The sequence below is a fragment of the Sinohyriopsis cumingii genome, chromosome 3 (genome assembly GCF_028554795.1).
Source record: "Sinohyriopsis cumingii isolate HCF-2022 chromosome 3, ASM2855479v2, whole genome shotgun sequence".
Classification (NCBI taxonomy): domain Eukaryota; kingdom Metazoa; phylum Mollusca; class Bivalvia; order Unionida; family Unionidae; genus Sinohyriopsis; species Sinohyriopsis cumingii.
In genome coordinates this window covers 92,845,272-92,870,332 of record NC_142963.1, presented here as the reverse complement: position 1 = coordinate 92,870,332, position 25,061 = coordinate 92,845,272, and the positions used below count along the sequence as shown (strand labels likewise).

Sequence of the window (25,061 nt, the reverse complement as noted above, 5' to 3'; positions counted from 1 at the left end):
GCAAGATGAAATTACCAAGAGAACTCTGCTGATCATAAACTACAAAAGCATATGTTTGGTCATAGATGCTTTTTGCAATCTTGCTGTGGCAACAACTGTTGATCTTGGTGTGACTGGAATCAAGGCAGCATCAACCACAGTAGTTGCACCAATCGGAATTATTGTTATCAATAGTAACTGGTGTCTCTGGTGGTGCTAGCACATGAATTTTAATGCAGCTGCATTCACATGTCTATACCTATTTAGAATTGCTTGTAGCGGCTCAGAGTAGCCTCAATATGATCAGTAAACTATATTTATTGGCAACTGAGGATAAAATAATCAGTTCAGCTGAGTTTGAGATTTGCTGGCAGAAACGGAAAATTACTGACAATTAAGAGCACAAATATGAAACAAAGCATAGGATTGGTTTATCGATCGAAAACACAAGCTGGTGCTGCTAAAGTAAATTCAGTAATTGTTATGTAGGTCTGCAAGTGGATTGATCGATACCATGTGCAACCAAATCTGGTCATATTACTAAACAAACATGGGTGGCATATGGGCTAAAAATGTCATGGGGGTAGAGGCTATGGGTGTCAGGGACACAAAATGGCCAAAAAGAAGGCAAAAACCTCATTTTACCACTACTCATTTTGTCAATTTATATGTATGACATATTCTGTTAGCCACCAAATTTTCTCCTTAAATTTTTTTTGTTCCATGTTTTTGAAGCACAATACAATAATATATCACATTTCATCCACCTAATGCAAATTCTCTAACCAGTTGTTTAATAAGGTAACTGTAACCTACATTTTATGTGACCAACAAATAAAAACATGGCAAGCAGTTTGGTGTGATATATTATTCTCTGGAAAAATATATACTTGTAATCGAGTCATACTGAAATAAGACCTAAATATAACCATGATGAACCTCTACTTTTGGCTCGATTCCAGTATGACTAGATCATGGCTCAGTAACTCCTTTTTTCAAAAGCCAATTGACGCATGAGTAAATGAAGGATTGATTCTAGTGTAATTATTGCACATAAATTTATAAATTCTAAAACAGTTTGACTGGGACTGTACCATTTATTATTTTTGATCTAGACTCATCAATCTTGAACTTTTGCCATTTAGGAAAACTGATTGCTGAATTAACCCAACTTTTGTGAATGCCATACATACTTTTACATTTTATTTTCTTAGTTTTAGTCTGAGAATGGGTAACAGCTGTAGTCAGATAAACAGGAGTCTTATTCAACCCTTGTTAAATTTCAGCTGCAGTATGATAAGCAGGTGTCTCATTCATCACTTGTTACATTACAGCTGTATTCAGATAATTGGTGTCTTATTCGACCCTTGTTATGTTACAGTGTAGTCTGATAGATGGGAGCCTCATTCATCCCTTGTTATGTTACAGCTGTAGTCAGATAAACGAGTCACAAACACAATCAAGTTACAGCAATAGCCTGATAAACAGATCACATACATGTGATACTTCTGGGATACTTTTCATATCCAGGCGATTTTCCAAATATATATATATATATATATATATATATATATAAAATGACAAGTTTTGGGAAGATTTTATTTTTTTTAATTTTAGAGTTAAGAAAGGGAAGTCTTCCAGCTGATGAGGCAGTTATCACTCACATGTAATCATATAAAGAATACTGCATGATAGTTGTTAATGTCTGCAAAAGATGTTACACAAATTTAGAGTTAGAAAACTTTTATTGACACCAGTAAGGTCTTGTGGTTTAAGAAACTGAAATCTAACATTTGTGGAAATTTTGTTTATTCTTAAATTGCAATTCAAAGTTGTGAATTTCAAATGTAAAAACACAGCTACGAGATGACATATTTTATTCAGTCTTTCTACATGAAAATATATTGCATGACTTTTGTATATTTGAAAATTTGAACAGAAAACAAGTTTAACAATACAAAGGACAAAATTCAGGGATGTAGTATGTCATAAATATGTTATAAAAATACAGTATTCCATCATTATAATGTTGTCCGTGACAGTCATGGATTACATCGCCATATAATGAGAGCACATTATATAAAGATAAATTTCCAGGGTCTTTCCAGGATGAAATTATATTTTTTCAAGGTTCACATATGACCATTAATGAATGGAATTAAAGAACATTTTAGATTATAAAACAGGCATTTTCTAAATCTAAAGATGTTTCTCTTTCAAGGCTCTCCAAAACATATAAGTCTGAAAAGATGATCATGTACAAAACCACAAAATGTATCACATGAAACAAGTTTGATTATATTCCTATAAATTGGCATGTAAAGTCATTTGAATGTATAGAATAAAAATTCTAACTTTAATTTGCTGACCTGCATTATGTTGCTAAGTGGGAACAACATAATGAACCTAAGTTAGTTTTGTTTCCTTTCAAACCTTTAATTCTAATGAATTGTATAGCAATATATATATATATATGCATCTTATAGAAAGTAAACATTTACCATTACAGTATAAAAAAACAAAAAAGGCAAATACATGTAATTAGAATCTTGTCTTGTGACAAAAAGAGTTTAACCCTGAATTTATCTGTGCCAATAAAATCCCAAACAAGATTTTTCAAATAACCTAATCTCCTTAAGACGATCTGGTTAAAAATCCATCATTTAAAAAACATTTTCAAAACAGGCTGATATAAATTTTGATAAAAGACCATCACAGTTATATACTGTTGTATAAACATGGACTGAATTTTCTGTAAAATCAACTTGTTTTCTTGGAATTCATTAAATCAGTCCCCAAACCTGTATTGATATAGGGGCTCGTATTGTTTTTAATATATAACAATTTCTCATTTCAGCTCTAAAATTCAACAATTTGGACTACAAATTTGGCTTAAAAAGAACAGCAGTCCGTTTTCTAATCCGGGTTTCCTCTGAATATTTCCATCCAATTTGTCATATTGGGACATTTAGGTTGGGGTGTGGGATCATTGCAATTAACTATCGAAAATTTGGAATTTGCCACCACTGTGCGGTAGCGACATATGGTAGTGGCTTAACAGCAGGCCTAGAAAATATAAACTTATGTTATATCAACTTATACCTGCTTGAAATTAATAGGAAAATTATTTTCTCAGAAATGGCAAGTTTTATAATCATTATGTCTTTAATCCTCTGACAGACTAGACGAAAATATGGCATAGATGAAAGCTGACCCGGTACTTGCCATTTGGATTACTAGTCACATAACATCACAAATCTCAAACGACATCTGAATTCCAATAGTCATGTGATATCAACAAAAACTCCTTTTTAATGTTATTGTACAGAAATTCAATTACATTAAATGAAAGTCAGATACATTTTGTAAAAACCAGTAATTGTGCCAGTCTGATTTATCAAGCAGAGAGCACATGTCAACATGGTAGTCACATGATAAAACAAAAACTCAAGAAGCTGTTCTCAGAATATATAAATATGGAAAATTTTGTGTTCTTTCATCTTTGTATTTTTATTACAACCAGTATACGTATTTCGTTTAATTTTTTATTTTATTTTATCTCTACAACATTTGAAAATGTGGGTTGTTAGATTTGTGTACACATGCAACTAGCAAAGCAAAGTGCGAGTGCCAGGTCACATTTCCTCAATGCCGTAATGTTATCTCATCTTTCAGCAGATTAAAGACTAAATGATTTTAATACTCATAATTTCTGAGAAAATAAGTAATTTTTATATAGATTTCATGCATGTATCACTCGATGTAATGATGTTTAAAGTTTGCTAGGCCATCTGGTAAGCAGTTACGCTTTGCCACCACAATATTGGCCTCTTGTGATGGTAGACTGGTTTTTATACCTTCCATGAAAGATGTGGCTATTGAGCTGACTTTGAAAATAAAAGTCTACTAGACAAATCTAATCCAATGAGCATTTGGATTGACTCAGCACATATGTTTATAGCAAGCATCCAAATGATCTATACTGCACCATCTGAAAATTCTGGTTAGAACTCGATAAATTTAACTCATCATAAGTTTAGTTATGACTCAATTACACGATTGTTTCAGGCATCATGTGGTGGTGGAAAATTTCCATATGGCTCTTGTTTGTGCATCAGAGTGAAACTGAATTTTGTCAATCCAAGGAAAGGTTTTATTCCAAACATTAAGCCAGTCATCACACACTTTCTTACACTTGGCTACTGTTCCATCTGAACTGTCAGTTCTAGCAACTTTAACACTCTTCTGAATCTCATTATAATCTTCATCAGTTGGCCCTTTAACCCAAAATACTTATCCAAATTTGCAAACAGCATTTTATCTAAGTCTCAACATGTCTTGACTTTGAAGTCACATGCACTACTTATTCAGCTATGCTTGGAAACAAGCACAATAATGAAAGCTAAATTTATTCATTTGATGTACTCTTATATTATAATGACCACAAACTGGGTCTTTCTGCCTCTGAATTCAGTCATTGTAAATATCAGACCATTTTTCCACTCAGCAGCTAGTCAAAATCTTTGAACTTGCTGCCCAGTTATTGTGTCATGTTCTTTTGATGTACTCTTATAATGACAACATGTATATCTGGGGGCCTTTCAGTCAGTGAATTCTGTCATTGTAAATATCAGCATAGCTAAAATGATTAAGTGATCAACACATTTTTCAACTCAGCAGGTGGTTGAAGCAGAACTGGCAAGTCTTTGAATTTGTGCCTAAATATTGCATGTATACGGAGGACTCTCACTTCTATAAGATGATTGCCCTGATTACTTCTGGTCTACACGGAATGACTAAAAAAAATTCTAATAATGTTTTTTAAATCAGGAGAATTTTGTTCCTGCTCACGACTGGATGGTTTCATACATAAAACTGGGAGACTTAAGATTAAATTGGAAGGGTTGGCATGTCTGTACAATGCAAAAAACATAGCATAAAGTTTCCTGTGATTAGCCTATATCTAGGATGTTAGGTTAAAAATGACTGAACAATTGAATAAACCTTTATTATTTCCTCTGATGAGTTACAACAGTAATGAAACCAATCCGGTACAGGGGTATACTATGACACCCCAGCAGACGGTAGGGTTTGCATCCACATCCAAACAGTCATTATCTTCCCTATATCTAGGATGTTCCCTAATTTTACTAGTTTTGGGTATTGAAATTAACTAATAATACTAGATTTGTGTTTCTAAAAAGCATATATCTCAACTGCTTATAAAAAAATAGCTAAAACTGTAAAAACAAGACTGCTGTCATGCCCAGAAAATCTATTCAGGTCATCTTCAAATGAATGCTAATTTTCTCAACACAGTTTGGTCTCAAGTTTCTTTTTACTTAAATCATACAAACAGGGTTTTGCCCACAAAGAAAGCAAATGTTTAAAGAATTTAAAAAATGCTGTAATGGCCTGAAAGTCTAATCAGATCAGCTACTTGTGACCATTTTTTACAGTTTGTCCAATTTCATGGCTCTGAGTTAAATAATGTGTGCTATCACACTAAAGTGGATTCACAATGGATGGATGGACAGCAGCAAAACAATATGTCCCCTTATGCTATTAAACTGCTCCATGATGTTGCAAATTTACAATACTGTCCCCCTAGGTTTATTACAGCAGAAATACCATAAGTAAAATATTTGTTTTGAAAATTAATGACAATACTTGAGAATCTACTTTACCTTTTGAGCTGCATAAATACACATTATCACCATATGTGTAAAATATGGTTTTGCATCCATCGAAGAAACATATTTTACAAGAAAAATTTGGTTTCCTCTTTAAATATGTTACCCAATCATAATACCTTAAGAGAACAGATAAGAGGTGGAGGGAGCAACATTCCCTTACCATGGAGAGGCCATCTCTGGTTTCTAAAGTATGTGATACAGCTTCTATATAACTGGATAACCTTATTAGAATAGACACCATCTGTCAGGGAGTGGCTTCAAATTGGAGAAAAAAAATTCCTTCCCACAAATCAAGTAGAAGTCATTAAGCCCTGTCCTTATGAATCTGTTGAATGACCTGGTAAGATGACTTGCTGTGCCACAGCTATAAGCCCCACCAGATGGAGTTGAATTGCTGTGCCACAGCTATAAGCCCCACCAGATGGAGTTGAATTGTTGTACCACAGCTATAAGCCCCACCAGATGGAGTTGAATCCTTTGGCATGAAAGATCTCTGAGATAAAAGCTGGAGAATGTGGACATTGATCTCCATCCCACAGCAGGAATAATGTCAGTTAGAGAACAGTTTCACTCAAATGCTATGCTTGAGTTGACTGATCTAACTTCCTATGTAAGAAATTCATTTGAACTGGGGTTATTTCTCAATATGCAGAGTGAATAACAAACTTTATCTGGGATGAAAGTGTGCTGTTCTTTTTTGAGAGATAAGAAGAGAAGTGGTCTCCCTCAACACATTGGCTCTGTTATTTTTAGATACCACTTCAGAGTTTGCACTGAGTATAGTAGGCGGTCTTAAGCAGAAATGTCCAGAGTAGACAGTGATTTCATTATAAAAGTCTGGTTACCTATGGATGAAGGTCTGTTCTTGGTGATGAAAGATGGTACAGTCATGAGTGAAACTGACCTATGTTGTAAGCAGTGAGAAGTAGATGAAAGGTGAGCCAGTGATGCTCTTGCAAACAGTACAGATGGTGTCTTGTTCAGCAAAGTTAGTACCCATGATAGGTTCCATTTTGGGCATAGAGCCAACATTGATAGCCATGTATAATCAAAGTTGGAGAGAAGTATAATCAAAGTTGGAGAGATGTATAATCAAAGTTGGAGGGAAGTATAGTCAAAGTCAGAGAGAAATATATTTAAGGTTGGACAGAAGTATAATCAAAGTTGGAGAGAAGTACAGTGTGATCCCGCTATAACACAGTAGCTGGGAGTCACAGAACCCATCCATGCTATGGACCGAACAGTGTTATAAGCAACCAGGTCAGTTAGCTGAAGAAAATGATGCATGTACCCCAACAATTTTGTGGGGTGGGTGGGGTTAGATAATAAATGCGGACTGTAAGATATGTGCTTCATCAGCACAATTACCATCTTAAATCGATGCATATTGAATGAGAAATACACCTGTAGTGAAAACAGAGAAGGCATATATAATATTTTACTTTATTTAGAGATTAACGAATTGGTACATATATGTGCATATTGTTTATATATACATGTCTAATGTATAGCATGAATAGAGTATCAACACCGTGTACTCACCCGCGAATCTCATCATATACATTGAATCCACAATACAAGCAATTCCGTTGAAAATAAGCACACACAGAGATATAAAATATTCAATAATTTTGTCACAGGTCTTATAGGTCTTAATTCAGTGGAAAAACAGCACAATCATGTAACGAATGAGGAAGCACATTTACTTTTCAGTACATCCCAAGTTGGTAAAGTTAGTTTGCATTTTAAGCCACTTTTGGTAGCATTCGTAAGCATAGACTTTTTCCCTGCAAAAAGGAAACCTTCACGGCACAGTTAATGTGTTCCAGTCACGTTGGAAAATGAAAAAATCCATCAGATTCCATTGCTTTTATTTAAGTTTGGTACTGACTTCCTTTGAAGAAAGGTTCTTTGCTTTTATTGAAGATTGTAGTCAGCTTTCTTTGCTAAAGGGTACATGCATTATTGAAGTCACCGCTTAAGGACAGCTTTGAAGAACCAAAGAAATGGCCATTTCTTATTGTGGTGGCAACATCAAATAATTGTACTGCATGACTGAGACTGATTTTTGTTTCCATTTGCTGCACACGTTTTCATAACAATTGGTCCTTCAAAGGTAATCTGTTTTCTTTGAAATTTCAGCAAACTATTTTATATGGGTACAAAAGGAATCAGCCGTCATTTGGTCTATTCTAGTTATGGTTCCTTCCTGCCTATTGAACAGACCAACAAACAAGATGTTTTTGTTGTTGTTTTTTTTTTGTTTTTGTTTACATTTGTGGTAGCAGAGTGATGCTGCCTTCCATGCATGCGTCAGAAATTTAACAATGGGTCAATGGAAGATAGAGACAGAGGTGTTCTGGTCTGATGACAGGGATTATTATGGAAAATGTGAGTGTTCTGAAGGATTTAAATCTGAGTGAAAAGAAAATATATTAATTACTAGCAAGCGGCCAAAAATCTGACAAAAGATAGATTATGAGATAATGCCTCTTCCATTGATCTCCACGTCCAGAAATGTCAACAACAAAAAAAGCGAATATCTCACAACATACAGTGTTCATGCTTGATGTCAAGATAAGCAGATTATGATATAACAATGCACTCTTTAGATTGTTTGTTAATATTGACAAAGAATTTGTTTATATAACAATAGATAGCTTTCAGTGCATTTTATATCAAGTTTGCAGTTTCCTTTCATGGGGCCTCTGAATTTCTGCACTCCAAACCAATGGTTGTATATACAAGTTTAAACAGCCAGCAATGTCACCAGTAAAAAAAATGCCAGATGGTATATTTGCCGCCAATAAGGGAAAAAAAATCCAAGTTAGCGACATTGGTGAAACCCTACGCGATTCCAGAATAAACTTTTTACAAGTTATTTTTCATAATTATAAGAAGAAAAAACAATTTTTTTGTGCATGAGAGAAATGCATATACAATTTCAGGAGCCATGCCACGATTGTCTTGTATTATTCATACGCGATCTCTTCCCCAAAATGATAATAAACTTTTACGGGGTTTTTTTGGTACTTTTAAGAAAGATTTTTTTTTGTGTACGAGAAAAATACATGTATATGAAATTTCAGGAGCCACACCATGACTGTGTTATATCTGAATTCATGTTATAACGGAGCGTGCTATAGTGGGGTCGCACTGTATAATCAAAGTTGGTGAGTAAGTCAGATAAGTCTTTGTTTTGTCTTCCATGATGATGCCAAGTGTCAGTTATTGTGGACTTTTTATTGTACTTGGTGCTTACTCTTTCACTTCAAAGGGGGAAGTTAGCTATCTGAGATATAGATGCCTGCACAGGTATAACATGTTCTTGTGTACACCAGTGTGTTAATTTGCTATTTGTCTTAGCATGCTTTCTAAGTGGAGGGCCTTCTTGCATGGACGATTATCTCCATGAGTGTTTACGAGAACTGTTAATTTTTGAGGGCCTGTTTAATATGATGCAGATGTGCAGATTCAGTAGCACTGGATGAAACAACTACCAATGTGGTTGTTTGATCAGATGAGGGAATTATTTAGATTTTCCTGGGAATTTCTGTTGCAAGATTTGTTGTTCAAGACACCACCATGACTTCAGAAAGTCCCACACCAGCATGCACAGGAATGGGGACTTGGATTCCCCTTGCCATTTGAAATAAGTCACCATCATAAAGTTGTCAAATAGGATGAGAATTCCATTCCCATTTAAGTATTTTTGTCATTAGTAAAATTCTTTCAAAATGGCTTTCCCTCAACTCTAATAGATTGATGTGTAGACGCCATTCCGGGGGAGACCAAACTTTGCTGTCTTCCCAAAAAGATGGAAGTAGGTGTGCCCCCAAGCTCTCTGTACTTGCATCTGTACAGACTGACTTCTGGTAGTTGTATTTGCAGAGGTATACCCAATGTGAGCCAAGTTAGGTTGCTCCATTTACAGAGATGGTACCTCATTTATGCAGCTTGCGAGAGGTTGATCAAATGGGCAAACTTTTGGCAACCACTGTGATAAAAGAATCATTTGCAATTATATAACCAACCTAGGATGATGAGGTCTTCTGCCACACTAAGCAGGACAGCCTAGTAGGCAAAGGAATTCTTGAACTGATAAAGTTTTCCTCAACTTTTCCTCAACTTGATGTTCCACCATAGAGATGGTCCAGACATGATTTGCCACTATGATTTATCAGACGAGTGAAGACCCAGTGACTAATGTTGGGTCCAAATGGAAGTACTCTGAATTGGTACATGATGTCTTTGTAGGCAAATTGCAGGAACTTCCTGGAAGTTGTGTAAATAGGGATATTTGTCTTTTTAAGTCCATACTGATTACAATGTACAGCTTTCAAAATGCATGAATGAACTAACTGAGGGTGCTTAGTCTACAACAGGGCGCAGAGTGCATTTTGATTTTGGGACCAAAAACTGTCTTGAATAAAAACTCAGAGAATTCATATTTTGAATAATTTCTACTGCCCTTTTCTGCAGAAGGTTGTTTATTTCTTGCTGCAAGGTGTTGGCTCTGAATGTGGAAATATTTGTAGCTGACGGGACTCTGGACAAAGTGTGCTGATGTGATGTGATTTGGATTTTTAACATAGCTTTAATATATTGCTAAGATATCTGTAGTGTGGCAGTTTATAGTGATGTCTAGCACTGGGGCATCATGCTGCAGACATGTAGCATGATGTCCCACCCAGCCACATAATCCTGACACCAGGCCGACCAGTCCTAACACTAACCTCTTAATGCTGAATGCCAAACAAGGCAGCTGTTAGTACCATTTTTATAAGTCTTTGGTCTAACCACTAACACTAACAAGAAAGTGTGTTGAAAGTGATGAGGAGTCCCTCAGAAACCACTTGCTAAGTCCACTGTGACAAAATTACACTAACTTCTTAATGCTGAGTGCCTAACAGCTGCTAATACCAATTTTCATATGTTTTTGGTATGACTTGGCCAGGGTGCCAATCCTGGTGCCAAAGGGAGATCACTGACCAACCAGCACCTAGATGGGCAGATAACTTTTAGCTTTTTTAAGATAAGAGTTTTATCTGGCAGAACTCAATTTGCAAATTAGTAGTAGTTCTCCTAAGGTAACATGATTGAATAATGTATTTAAAGAAAAAGATCTGTAGAAAAGTTATCCATATATTTTTGCAAACATTAGGAAAATGTAAATATGAAGACAAGAATAGAGGATTTAAGACAGAGTGGGAAGAGGAGTTTGTTTTTTGGTGAGTAGTGGTAATGTAAAATAATTTTTCTTGAACATCAGCAGAATTTTGACTAAAATAAAAAATTTCAAAATTCCAATCATAAGATTTCCACAGCACACATTTGTGTGAGCCACATGCGGCTTGCAAACTGTGCTATGGCTACCCCATCTATATATGAAATATGATGATGAATGCTACAGATGTGATAAACTTCTTTCCACAAGTTCTTCATGTTACCTTTCCTGCAGAACTCTAAACTGCAGCATGTACCCTGCCTATTGTTACTATGTCTATCTTGGCTTCATTCAGTGATAGTGCCCTGCTCATAATTCTACTGTATGTCAGTGTGTGACATTAGTTGGCAAAGCTAAAGGTTGAGACAGGAAGCTCACTGCAAGCAATAAATGCAGATATTATTCGCTTGCAGAAGAGCTTGTTTGCTTGACAGAATTTAAATACACAGTAAAATTTACATAGAATTGTGTACATCATTCATATTCCACTGTGTATTAAAAAACTGTTACTTGATAGTATTTCTATCATGATAAACTCAAGTGGTCTGTCTTGTAAACTGGGGGTAGGCCTAATACTAGATAAGTCTTCCCTAAATGAGAACTTACCAATATCCGGTAACAGTGCTGGATGGATTGAGCATGACTTTCTCATTAGGGAACTAGAGTATTTTAATGAAAAATTTCAAAAGGCATGTTCAAGCAGTGTTTGTTAGTAAACTGATGTAAGACACACTTTATAAATAAGTAAATAAATTTCAATGTTTTGCCAACTCAGTAGAAGCATTCAGCCGCTATTATAAAAAATTCCATAAAGAGATTAGGCAATACTGAAGAGTCTAGCTGTCTATGCTAACTATGTATTACAATATCCTCACTGTCCAGATATAACTACCAAGAAAAGTGGCAGCAATGTGCTCACACAGGACCATACAATCGGGCTCTTAACATCAGGCAGTCTATCAGATATTTTTGTGATGAGCATTCTTGCTTCTATCGTTCTGAGCTTCTAGGTCTGCCAGCACGGAATGGTGTCAGTTTTTCTGAAAAGTAAGATTACTGAATTTAATAGTTCTTCAACTCTGAATAGATTTCTACACTTTATTTCCACTGCATGATAAATCTGATGCAATACATTTTTTTACCCCTCTATGCTAATGAAAGTAAAAGAGATGGGTTCATATTTATCTAATTCAGGGGTCAGCAAAATACTTTACATAACTTGCTACTTTTTTCTGTATTAATGATGAAATGAACAAGTGTGTGCCACCAGTAAGAGAGTAACACTGTTAAAATCAAGATTTTTGGCTGCCCTTCACACGCTACACAAAACCTCTTGATGTGCCATAGGTTGCAGACCCTGATCTAATTGATATATACAAGGTAATGATGATATCCGACTCTTGTTTACATAAAACAGCATGGCATTATGGGCATTTTTATCAGAAATAAATTTTATCATTAAGATCAACTTCAGTGTTGAATTTGTATTTGAAAGTCATAATGTAGCTTATATCAAGAAAACATACCATATATAATCATAAGTTGAATCCAAAGGCAAACTGTACAGCTCTAAATCTGCCCTTGCCACAATATGCTTGGGTCTATGCAGTTTGTTTGGAGTAATCAGCACAACAAACAGCACAAACCTTGATCTGCTGACACAAAATATGATGGCAGATCAGGGTTTATGATGTTTACAGTTGGATTCGAGTTTTGAGTATATAATAATGTATCATATTTTCTAATCTGAATAGTCCTCAATTACATTATCATAAGGGATATCAGCCTGCTACCTCTGCAAATCCAATCCTACTAAAAGATGAAAATTCATCTTTTCTGTCCATACAATATAGACAAAGGACAGTAACTCATACCCATTACCTCCCCTTCCCACCACCAGGTGTCAAAGTTTTAATCACACCAAACTCTTGGCACTGGATAAAAAAATATGTTTGCTCCACCATTTTATAACATTTTGCCAATATCTGATAACAGTGTTTGTTGTGTTTACCATTTTTTACATCCTAGGAGCTTAAACTATGTAAGAAGACAAGGTTAAACCCAACATGCATTCATTTTTCCAAAATATACATTTAATTTCCTAAAATAAAAAAAATCAAAGAAAGTGAAAGAATTAAAAATAATGTATTGTATAAGTTCCTATATTTCTTAAATGTACTATCAGTTTCAATGTATTCCAGAAATGATCCAAAGGTATTCCAAATGAAGGTTCCAATGTGCTTATGCTCTATGCTAGCACCACTGAAGAAACACTGATCTAATATACAAAAGCGTTAACTTCAAGGTAATCCAGTGAAAGTTGAATGTCACTAAAGTCCTTGAATTTTTAATATAATCCAACAAAACTATTAAATATCCAAGTCTTTTAATAATATCCACAATAATATAGCAAAGTAATGCCTGTTTAGAATAAATGGCTTTTCCTCTCTGTAATTTTAATGAACAAATTATAAACAAATTAATTTCCTCTCATGCCTCTGACAAAACTGGAATATAATTGAAGAATTAAATGCCATGTACTGAATTCCTTTATATAGCCACTATGTATGCATCAAATAAACAAATCTGAATCACTAGAAGAGATTCAAGAACATTTAAATCATTTTATTGTGAAATATTTTAAGTCACAGACTCATGTTTTTTAATTATTACAGCCAAATCAGCAACTAGGGTATGCATGATATCTCTACAGGTCAAATGTAATCCTAGGATCACATGATGCTGATGTGACCTTCATTCAAATAATCTGTTGGCCTACTTTGATATAGTTGTTGTCATAACTTGGCATCTGAGCTTGACAGGATTTATAAACTTCAGAAATGAGCAGCATGCATAATTTTAGATGCAGCTATTGATCATCTATCAAAAGCATTATTTACAGAACTCAAATGGTTCACAATATGATAGGACAGATTTTCACAAGACAGTTCTTTTATATAAATGTCTTGATGGAACTGCACCAGGGTATCTTCAGGACTTATTCAGGCCTTTTTCAACACAATACCAGTTGAGATCAATATCACATGGAAACCTTCTAGCACCAAAACCAAGAACAGACAAACTTAAAAAGAGCTTCCAATACTTTGGTACATTCTGTGGAACAAGCTTCCACTACATGTAAAATCTGCTGAAATTATTAGAGTATTTAAGAAGAGATATCATGAGCATGCATGTGTTTCTAATAGATAATGGAATTTAGTATTTTAATACCAAACATGTTGAAATAAACAGTAATTATTGCTATCTTCATATAATGTGCACTGTTATACACTCCTTAAGAGGGTCTCAAGGGAGAACAGTCCTTCACTAATGAGTCACCCTCTATAAATAAAGCATTATTATTATTACTATTATTATTATTAATACGTACATTTACTGTTCTAAAATAGTCAGTCACTAAATTAAAGAACTAAAAGATTAAATGACATTAACCTTAAAGACTTGAATAAAAAGCTATATTATAAAATAATTTATGATATAAATATCCATAACACATTACACATGGATTTCTCATTAGACTTGATACATAATGATACTTGTAAATGTGCCATGCCCCCTCCACCCATACCAGTGAGCAAAAGACTTCTGCAGTTATGATCATGCTGAATCAACCTATTTCCACAAAAGAGATAGGTAACCCAAGTTATTAAGGAGGGGCATTGGATTTTGTTGTTTGCCCTCCACTTTCTTTCTCTCTCCTTCATACAGATGTGTCATCAGATCAGGACCATATTCTTCAGCAGGAGTTGCTCACTGACAATTGGGGGGGGGGGGAGATTGTACAAAAACATCACCTGGGGGTTCTATTCATGGCTGTTAATTATCAAAAAGGCCAAAAGCAAGTTGAAGGCAAATCATAGATCTAAGCTGCTTCAATAAATTCATTCTTCTGAGATTCAAGATGGAAATGGCAAGGCCATCTGAAGGAATGATTATGCAGTTGCCATCAAAGGATACTGTTTCATGATATCTGACACATTCAGGCGCCATTGTAGAGGAGATATCGGTCATGATAAAGATCTATTAGCCAATTTTGATCTGAATAGACCAAATTCTCTCAGCCTGTTTTCAAAATGGAATCTGTCCTGGGTCCTAACATAATTCAGCTCGAGACATTCAAGCCGTTGGCCAAACCTCACTGATGCTGTTATCATACAATACCTTTTTCCTGATAGCTTTTGCATTGGCTTGTAGGGTGAGTGAGTTACATGCCCTTTAAAGTCTACCTGAACTATCTGATTGAATGATTTGGTGATCCTCATGACACAATTGGGGTTCAGTGGGTAATCCGAAAATCATCATATGTTTCCTCTCATCGAAAGATAAGTTTAGCGACCAAGCAAGATCCTGTCCACACCCTCACATACTACTTGAAGTGCAGAGACAAGTTGTGGCAAGCACATATGACTTTTTTCTCATGAAGGTGGGAAAGCAGGATATTGCCTTTCATGCTTTGTCTTTGTGGAGTATATGCTCGGTGTACTCTGATCTCTCAAAAGATCATAAGTGATCACATGAGGATTTCACCTCAAGAATTTATAGTGATCTTTATGAGTCACATGTTCGAATGCAACATTTCAATCCAAGACATCATATTGGCTGACATGCAGGGATTTAGCTTTGGAATCTGAATTTGGTGTGGCCCAGATGAGTACCTGACCTAATTAAACCAACACAGCTTCCACAGGATTCACTGGTGAATTTTGAGGTTACGAAGATTTCAATACATGTAATCATGTTCTTAACCTAACAGAGCAGTCTCAGATCAAGTGACCATAGGCAGTGTTGCTTTAAGCAGGAGACTGGGTTATTGTTTACATTAGGAATCCAATCTTTCTTTCCTAAATAGATACCCAAGGTATTGATAGGATGTTCAGCATTCCATACACCTATGCAATTACCTATTCTCCTAATGTTAATGTGATCCAGGAATGTATTCAAAGGAGAAAGCAAATTTTATAGGAAATGATGGTTCTTTAAGCATACTTACCTGATCAGATAATTTTAAGCTCCTCCCAACCAACCATCTATACAAGTATCCTTGTTGATAGTTCATTCAGCTTAAAAAAGATTACTTTAAGACCCTCCCAACCAACCATCTATGCAAGTATCCTTGTTGGTAGTTCATTCAGTTTACAAACTAGAGACACTTAACAGTGGCAAGGGGAGATGATGGACAATTTACTGACTCATGTTTATATGAGACAGAGAGAAAAAAAAAGAATTTTCATCTTTTAGTAGGGATGGATTCATGCAAGTAGCATGCTTATATCCCTAATGTTAATGTGACTGGGGTAAGTAATACAGTTTATTGTAAAATTTGCTTTCTAGCACAATCATAAATAGCATCAACAAACCATGAGACCCATTTATAGACACCCTGAGATGAAAGGCAGCTAGAGTGATCTCCCCTTGATACAGGGATTGATACCAAATCCCATGACAAAATAATCACTACTGGAGCAGAAGGCATGCCCTCCAATATGGCTGTAATTGTGGGGATGGTGTATGTGTATTATAACGGGTGAATATTATTGAGGAAAAAATGTTTGTTAAAAAAAATAAGGTTTCTTCTTCATATATGTTAAACATTCATAATACCTTCGGAGAATAGGTAATATTTAGAGGAAGTTACATTCCCTAATCTTGGACAGTGTGTGTTTGTGATGTGGATTTTTAACATAGCATTAACAATTTTTAAATTATATCACTATGATGTCTGCAGTGTGGCAGTTTAAAGTGATGTCTAGCACTGGGGCATCATGCCACAGACATGTAGCATGATGTCCCACCCAGTCACATTATCCTTACACCAGGTCGACCAGTCCTAACAACTAGCCTCCTAATGCTGAGTGACAAGTGAGGCAGCTGTTAGTACCATTTTTATAAGTCTCTGGTATGACTCAGCTGAGGATCGAACCCACAACCTCCCACATCCAAGGTGGATGCTCTAATCACTAGGCCACCAGAGCAGTCTGTCTTGGAGAGGCCCCTAAGGTCTGTAAGACAGCTTCTAGGTAATGTGACCAGAGAACAGACTCCATCTTCTGGGGATGTGACTACAAAGTAGAAAATCTTTCCTTCTTTCAAATCCAGCAGAAGTCATTAAGCTGCAACTTTATGGAGATGTCAAATGACCCAGGAATGTAACCTGTTGTGTCATGACTCTTGGTCCCACCAGGTTAAGATGTGCCTTCTGGGATGAAAACTTTAATGTATAGATCTTTTATTTTCTTTATGAGGGGAAGTGTTGTATATATTGTGTGCTTGACATTTTGTCTGTGATTGAGGGTTGTGGATAGAGTTTTACATCTCTGACTTTTGTTATAATTTGAAGAGGTAAACAAGAAGTTTATTAAATTCTGAGTTCAAGACCTAATCTTGTTTATGAATTAGTAATTTTTCATTCATTTTCCATAAAATACTATTGCATTGTAGGTCAATTTAAATATGTCTAAATAGAGGTTTGATAAACAATTCATTCCTGTTTCATAGATCAGTCTTTGGGAATCTATGATCAGAGTTTGCAGTTGTGTTCAAATATATTTCTAGAAGAATTATTTATTAAAATCATTCATTGGAATTACTAAGTGTTCAGTGACTGGATTAACAAATTATTTTTGGGATTATTGAGAACTCATTCAAAGACACTCCAGACTACATCACTTTTGCAGCCATTCAAGACTATTGGTATATCAGTACATTCAAGAATATTGGCATATCAGCACATTCATGACTATTGGTATATCAGGACATTCAAGACTATTGAAATTCATTCCAAATATTCTATACATTTGAATACGTGATTGGACATTTATGATTATTTTGAATTTAATTCACAATACTGTAATTGTCTCTTAAATTTCACTTTGTAACTTAGGAAATAAATCAGCTCTTGATTTTACTAAACTTGGTTGTGCTTCTTTCTGTTACATAGTTTAAGATCTAGAGTTGTAACAAGATTTACAGGTACAGCACAGTAAACATCCTGCTTTACAAAGTTAGAGAGTGTATGTGCAGAGCTACACACTATAACAATTACCTGTAAAAGGGCATAAATATAGCTATAATAATGTAAGGGGACATAAGTGCAATCTGTGCAGGTACGTACCAAGAAACTGAAAAACCCAGAAACTTTGTCCTCATTGTTGAAGAAAAGAGAACTTGGAAATTTATAGACAGAGTAAACTTCTCTTAAAAAAGAACACTCCTCCATCTTGCTATTGGGTCAAAAACTTCCAAAGTACTTGTATGTGAATTGTTGTTGTTGTTGTTGTTGGGTTTAACGCCATTTTTAAGCACACGATAGCCTATACATGGCGACCAGTATTAATGGTGGAGGAAGAACCTGAGAAAACCCCGGAAAGAACCACTGACCCACAAGAAGCTACTGGCAAGCTTTATCACATAACCACATTGGCCGAATCCGAGACTCGAACCCACACAGACAGAGGTGAGATGGCAGTGATCCATAACAGAGAGCACTTTAGACCACTCGGCCACTCGGGGCCCCATGTGAATTGTAAAAGCTCTTCATCTGTAGAGAATGTGCTAGTCAGCACAAGCAGAAGTAGTAAATGAAGAATTATCAAGATTTGGTACTAATCCCTCTATCAAGGGGAGATCATTCTGACACCTAGGTGGGCATATACATTTTAGTTTTTGAAATAAAAATTTACAGCCAGGATTTCCAAGGTAGTATTAGTTCTTCTCAGGTATTATAATTGGGTAACATTTTTGAAGAAGAAATCCTAACAAAGAATTTCACCAAAAACACTTTGTGATGCAACTGTTCACTTGTCTGCTATACCTTTGCATTTGAACATTTTTTGATTACATAAAATATTTCTTTCTGGCACCATTTCATTTGGGACCACTGGCATCATAAGATACATTTTGCTGAAAACCTCACATCAATATAGTGGCATCACTAGGGTTGGTCACCCATTGCGGTAACTCATGGTGTCACCCCCATGGACCTCCTTCCTGCACAAAATTTCAAAAATTTTATAGACAGTCATGTGCAGTAACTCATGGCATCACCTCCATGGACCCCCTTCCTGCACAAAAATTCAAAACTTTTATAGACAGTTATATTGGTGTCACCCCCTCTGATGGTGTCACTTGGTGTGATCCGCACCCCCTAGTGATGCCACTGCATCAATATATAAAGTTTGGTACCAATTCTCCAAGTAGTTTAGAAGCAGTAGCAATAATAAACTTGTATCAACTGAAAGGTCATGGTATAATCTCGTCTGGTCTATGACCAGTTGAGCTAAAAATCATTCCAAGTAAAGGCATGGCTCTTAGAACACTTATAGTATATGTGCCACACTTAAGACTTCATGATTTTGCATTGTCTTGAGAAGTGATACTTCCTTATTTCTTGAAATTGCTCCTAAAGATATGTCAATACACTTATATTTTTTCTTACCTCTTGGTTGTGGTTTCTCTGTTGAGGTAGTTTTTGTGTTATATAAAGATCTGTTTTGAAAAGAAAAATAAGCACATATTAGTGAATTCTAGCTATCCAGATTCTTTCAACAAGCAATGCTACATTATATTTTTGGTCCACAATGTTGCAAATTAATTTTAATACAGACTTCATGATAAAATGTCTAAATAAAATATCTGACCAAAACATACTGACATGCTGATTAGTTACAATAATCCTGTGTATTATAAACAAAAAACTCCAGAATTAACTTATACAGTCCTACCCACTTATATCAATATCACTTATGTTGACATGCTGCCTATTTTGACAAAAATGTCACAGTCAGATTAAAAAAACAGGCTTTTGTTTGGTCCTATAAAGTTGGCCTCTCATGGCGATTTAAATAAAAGTAATGAAATCTGATCGATTCTTGCATTTTCCAAAGTGATCAGTGATTAAAACAAGTTTATTGTTCTGTGAAAGTTTCCTTTTTAACTTTATTTATATTTATTATGGCTACCAACGGCAGTGTAAAACGCAGATTAAATTTACAGTGTCTGGAAACTAAATATCTGCTTGTTAAGGAAGTGGAGGATGGAGCATCTCGCAAAGATGTCTGTGAAACTTTTCTCTTAAACATAACACCGTCAGGATGGATGAAAGCTGCTGAGTCTATAAAGAAAGACTACGTTGATGGAAACTGTGCTCCCCAAAGAAAGAAGCAGAAGACTGCTAAATTTGAAGACATGGAGGAGGCCACAGCAAAATGGTTCAATTAAACCTGCATTGCACATTCCACCTTATCCATAGATCGTGATATGATCATCAAAAAAGCGAAAGAATTTGCGAAAAAAACTATGTGTGGAGAACTCCGCTGCAACAAGTGGTTGGTTCAGTTGCTTTAAGTTCATCATAACATCAGATACAAAAGGATTTGTGGAGAAGCCAAATCAGCAGACACATCAGAGCTTGATGGATGGAAAGCCCAACTTAAAGATATATTGCAGATTTATAAGTCTGAGGATATATATATGCGGATGAAACAGCTTTATTCTTTAAGTGTATTCCAGACAAGACATACTGCATCAAAGGTCAACCATGTGTTGGTGGGAAACAGCCTAAAGACTGCATCTCTGTTCTAGTCACATCAAACATGATTGGCAATGATAAAATGCCACTTCTAGTTATTGGCAAGTCTAAGAAGCCTCACTGTTTTAAAAATGTGCACAATCTTCTTGGATTATTATGCGAACACAAAAGCTTGGATGATGTCGGACATTTTTATTGAGTGGATACAGAAACTTGAGAGAAAAATGAAAGTGCAAGCTTTCTTTCCTGAAAACGAGGAATTTCATGGATTCTCCCCATCAGATATCCCACATAGTCTTGAAGAAGATGGCTTATATGAAGGTACTGGAATTCCGATGGATGAGTTTGTTCAGATGGTTATTAAAACAGATAACAAGGAACAATGCCAAGCACCCCTAGCAGATGATGACATTAATGCTGCCATAAGAATCGATTACATTTCAGAAGACGGCATGGAAGACAACATAACTGATACTGATGCTAATGATGAATCGGAAACACTACCTTTGCCATGTGTTTCATGCAGAAAGGCCTTTTCAATGTGCGATGGTTGACAAGATTTTTTGCGCAATCAAACTCATTGGTAATATTGGAAGAAGTGCATGGTCACTTGGAAAAGTTGCAGCATCTTCCCCAGAGAGAACAACTATCAAGGCTCAAACAGAAGAAGCTTGCATGAAGTTCAGAATGCATGTACTTGCGTTATCTCACATGCCCACTTGTTGTGCTAACAACATTTAATTTTAATTAATTTAAATTGAAATTAAATTAAATTTTATTGTAATTTCATGCATTGATTATGCTACAGATAATAATCTCAATTACATGTATATGTATTTGCCATTAAAATCTTTGACGGCTACTTATATTTTGAGAGAATTTATAACTTGTTATCTCTGGGACATATTTTAAATGTATACCACTTGAGCTGACATTGTTACAGTACTGTATTGTAAGAATCATTTTCTTTCAATATCTCATTAGCATGTGCAATATATACAATATTATGCCTTCATTAATCATATCAGCCGCATATCTCTTGTTCACTTTTATGTACTTTTCACGATGACTTCTGAAACTAAATACATGTACTGTTTAAACCAACTTGTTGGCAGGTTTTCATTTCCCTGCAAATAGCCCCATCCCCTTGGTAGCCTCAATAAGATGGGAATAGACTGACCAAAATCTAGGCCAATTTAAGTACATGTACTTGAAGCATGTAAATAACAACCATGTGCTAATGCCGACATTGAATATTGTAGTGAATGTTTTCATTATCAGAATGTGACCGATGCAATATTTTATTGTGGATTTTATTACACAAAGGTAACCAAAATGTAATTTGTCAATATACAAGTGTATTTCACACTAGTTTTGTCTTCATGTACTCAAAATTTCCATTGTTTGTTTTCTCAAAGTGTAAATGATACTCACTGATGACAGGTCACCCCTTATTGATGAATTTAAATTTTTTTTTCTTCAGACCTGCAACCCCCCAACAATTATCTCGACATCCACCTATGTCGACAATATTTCCTCGGGCCTGAGAATGTCAACATAAACGGGTAGGACTGTATAAGAAAATCTGTTGATAAACACCAATAAATTTAACCCAAAAGCAATGAAAAAAGTATTATTGCTTCAAAATATACTATACATTAGCCTCCCACCACAACGACTGTTTATTGGGCCAAAAGAAAAACGTATTAAAGATAAATGGTCTTTATTAAGAACTATTCAAATATATAAAGCTTTACTGGCAAATTTCTCCCCATCACATATAAGAATTTCCCTCATTTAATTACTGAAAATAAGTTACTCATGAATTATTAGTTAAATGAAAGTGTCCTATGTATATTCCACCAGGAATTAGTTGAAATGTGGCAGACACAGCAAAGACAGTAAAACTTATTATATCACATCAAATATATTTTTATGTTTCATCCAATACGACATTGTAGTTCACTCATAATTTTTAATTTGCATTGGTATGTGTATTCAATTACCAACATATAATGAATGTAAATAATTATTTCATTTTCTTAACTATAAATCATAAAACTTTGAATAAATATTTTTCAGAACATAAACAGACTAATATTATGTTTGTTGCCACAGCCATTACGTTTAATAATTCACTCATGTCTAAGATAAGGGAATTTACCCATTCAGTGTGCTCACTTTTCTATAACACTCATCAATTGTGAAATGCAATTAAAATGCAAAACCTATATTACCCTTCACTTTTTAAATCTTTGTTCATAAGCATGTAGGGCCCAAATTGGGCTTTTAATGCACAAGCATCTGATCCTTGAAAAGCAAGATTTTTATGAGTGATCACTCAATTGCTATCTGCCAATACTTTCAATTACATAAAGGAGATAATATCAAATTAACTGATTTTATTCAAATGCTTCAGAAAGTGATTGCACTGTTTTATATGATACCGGTATTGTCTGGCCTGTGCTATATATTTCCTGGCTAAAGCAATTTCTTCTCCAAGTCTGCGCAGATCATCACCTTCCAAGTCAGGCAAGTGGGGATACTGCAGAGAGAAAGAAACTACACATGTATATACTAGTACACCCACCCATCCATCTTATAACTTGTGGCTTTATAAGGAACATCTGTTTTTAGGGTAAATATATTTATAGTGGTGCTACTCCACAACTTTGGTAAGTAACTGATTCAAGTACAAAATCATACATTTGGAATGGGACTATTTTCTCAAAAAATATTTAGAACTATTTTTATTTGTAATCTGAAATAGCTGTATCATGATCAGTGTCACATATGTTATTGTAGTGACTTGTGTATTTATTGTCACTGACAAAGTTTGGGTAGTGACAAAAATAAATCCAAGAAGTAAAACATGTCCTTGTTCATTAGCAGTTTCATAAAAAATACATTTAGTATTTTATTGTTGGTAATGCAAAAAATTAAAACTGAAAAAAGCACCAATGTTACTATCTACTGTTTTATGAAAAAGAGATCCAGAAGATTAATTGGACCAATTTTCTTACCAAATATCATGGGTACCATTCCACTTACCATACATACATCAGTCACAATGGTTGTAAATCTGTATGTAATCCAGAGGTATATCAGTTCGCAGTCAATATCTCTACTTAGTATGCTTCTCTTAATATATGCTTGTGTAAGTCAATACAAGAAACAGAAATAAACAAAAGAAAGCAAATATTAATAATGAGTATGAAGATGACAAAAATATAAATCCGGTATTTAACAATTATCCCCAGTATGAAATCACTTCACTAAGGTATAAAGATTTGGTAAACAGCAACCTGAACTATAACATTTCCTTACCTCCGTGTCTGCAAATCCTTCAGACAACAATTTGTGAGCAAAAAGCTGTGCATCAAAGTCACTCTGACAGCGATGATAGCGTCCTCCTGTCTCAGTTGCCAGAAGACGAAGGAAGTTGTTTGCTGTACTGAAAAATTACTTATTCATTTAGAAACATATTGTACCTAATATTTTATTCCTATCTACAACTGGCACTCTCATAATTGTATCAATCCAAAATATGATTTTATTTCTATCTAAAATCAGCGATAAATGTATGCTTCCTTTCTTCTTTTCTGCAAAGTTTTAAAAGTCTTAAATTAGTTATGATGAACAAGCAATTACAGTGAACATAATACAGTTAGCTCTAAAAATTAAATGAATTTATTTTTAAACAGCCTTTACAATTACATGTAAAGAATATCAAAACTTTAGAATATGTAGCCTTTTTCTTTCAACTATGACAAATTATGAACTTCACAGCTATAGCTTTGGGTCCAAGATCATGATCAAAATTGGTAAGATATAAAATGCACAGCTTGAGTTTAATTTCTTAATTCTTTACTCATCTTCTGTAGGCAGTAATAAACAACTGTGTGATGGTTTACAGATCCCAATGACTGTAAATACTTGCTTATAACTTTAGTGAAGCTGCAAACTGCACAGACACAGATCTGCTATTGCATTTGCTGGCAGATACTGGTCCATGCTGTTTGTTAGGAATAATCAGAAGAACAAACTAAACAGACTCTAATCTGCAGCACATTACATAATGACAGATCAGAGTCTATGTGCTTTGCAGATGGACTAGACCTATAAGCTAGTATATATGGTAATTTATACTATTTTATTGTCTTTTTATGATATTGTGAACAAAGTTTTAGCTCAGCCTTGTTTTAATTTGTGATCTATCTGTATCAAGAACTCTGCAAAAACAATTAGCTACTGCTCCGCTGTTTAAGTAACAAAGAGTAGAAAATAGGAATGACAATTCTTTTCTGTATTCGTAAAAATGTAGAACCTGAACATAATTTTCCAGAGAAATTAAAAAAATAAATGGAAATATTGCAAAAGCATCATTTGATTTATGACATGAAACTTTTGCGAATTTGGTAAATTCTATAAATTTGTGACACACAGTTCTTGCTATCTGCTCATTTAGCAAATATCTGCCTTTGATGCAACTAGCTCAGGTGGTAGAGCCTCTGACTTGTAATGCAAGGGTCATGGGTTTGATATTATCCCTGGTCAGCGGCATCTACGTATCCTTGGGAAAGGCAATTAAGCTCCCATTTCATCTGTATGA

At 35.0% G+C, this 25,061-nt stretch overlaps 1 protein-coding gene across 1 annotated transcript in view; it reads right to left on the bottom strand.

Moving 5' to 3' along the window:
* Positions 1-1,839: 1,839 nt before the first annotated feature.
* Positions 1,840-25,061, bottom strand: part of LOC149803287 (von Willebrand factor A domain-containing protein 3A-like) — a 111,799-nt gene continuing 88,577 nt past the window's right edge. Inside the window, exons 30-33 of the mRNA XM_089952975.1 lie at positions 23,777-23,903; positions 22,897-22,994; positions 19,358-19,407; positions 1,840-11,942 (exon numbers count right to left, since the gene is read on the bottom strand). Of these exons, the coding sequence (XP_089809101.1) occupies positions 11,893-11,942; positions 19,358-19,407; positions 22,897-22,994; positions 23,777-23,903 (325 nt within the window). The 3' untranslated portion in view covers positions 1,840-11,892. The remainder of the gene's footprint in view (positions 11,943-19,357; positions 19,408-22,896; positions 22,995-23,776; positions 23,904-25,061) is intronic.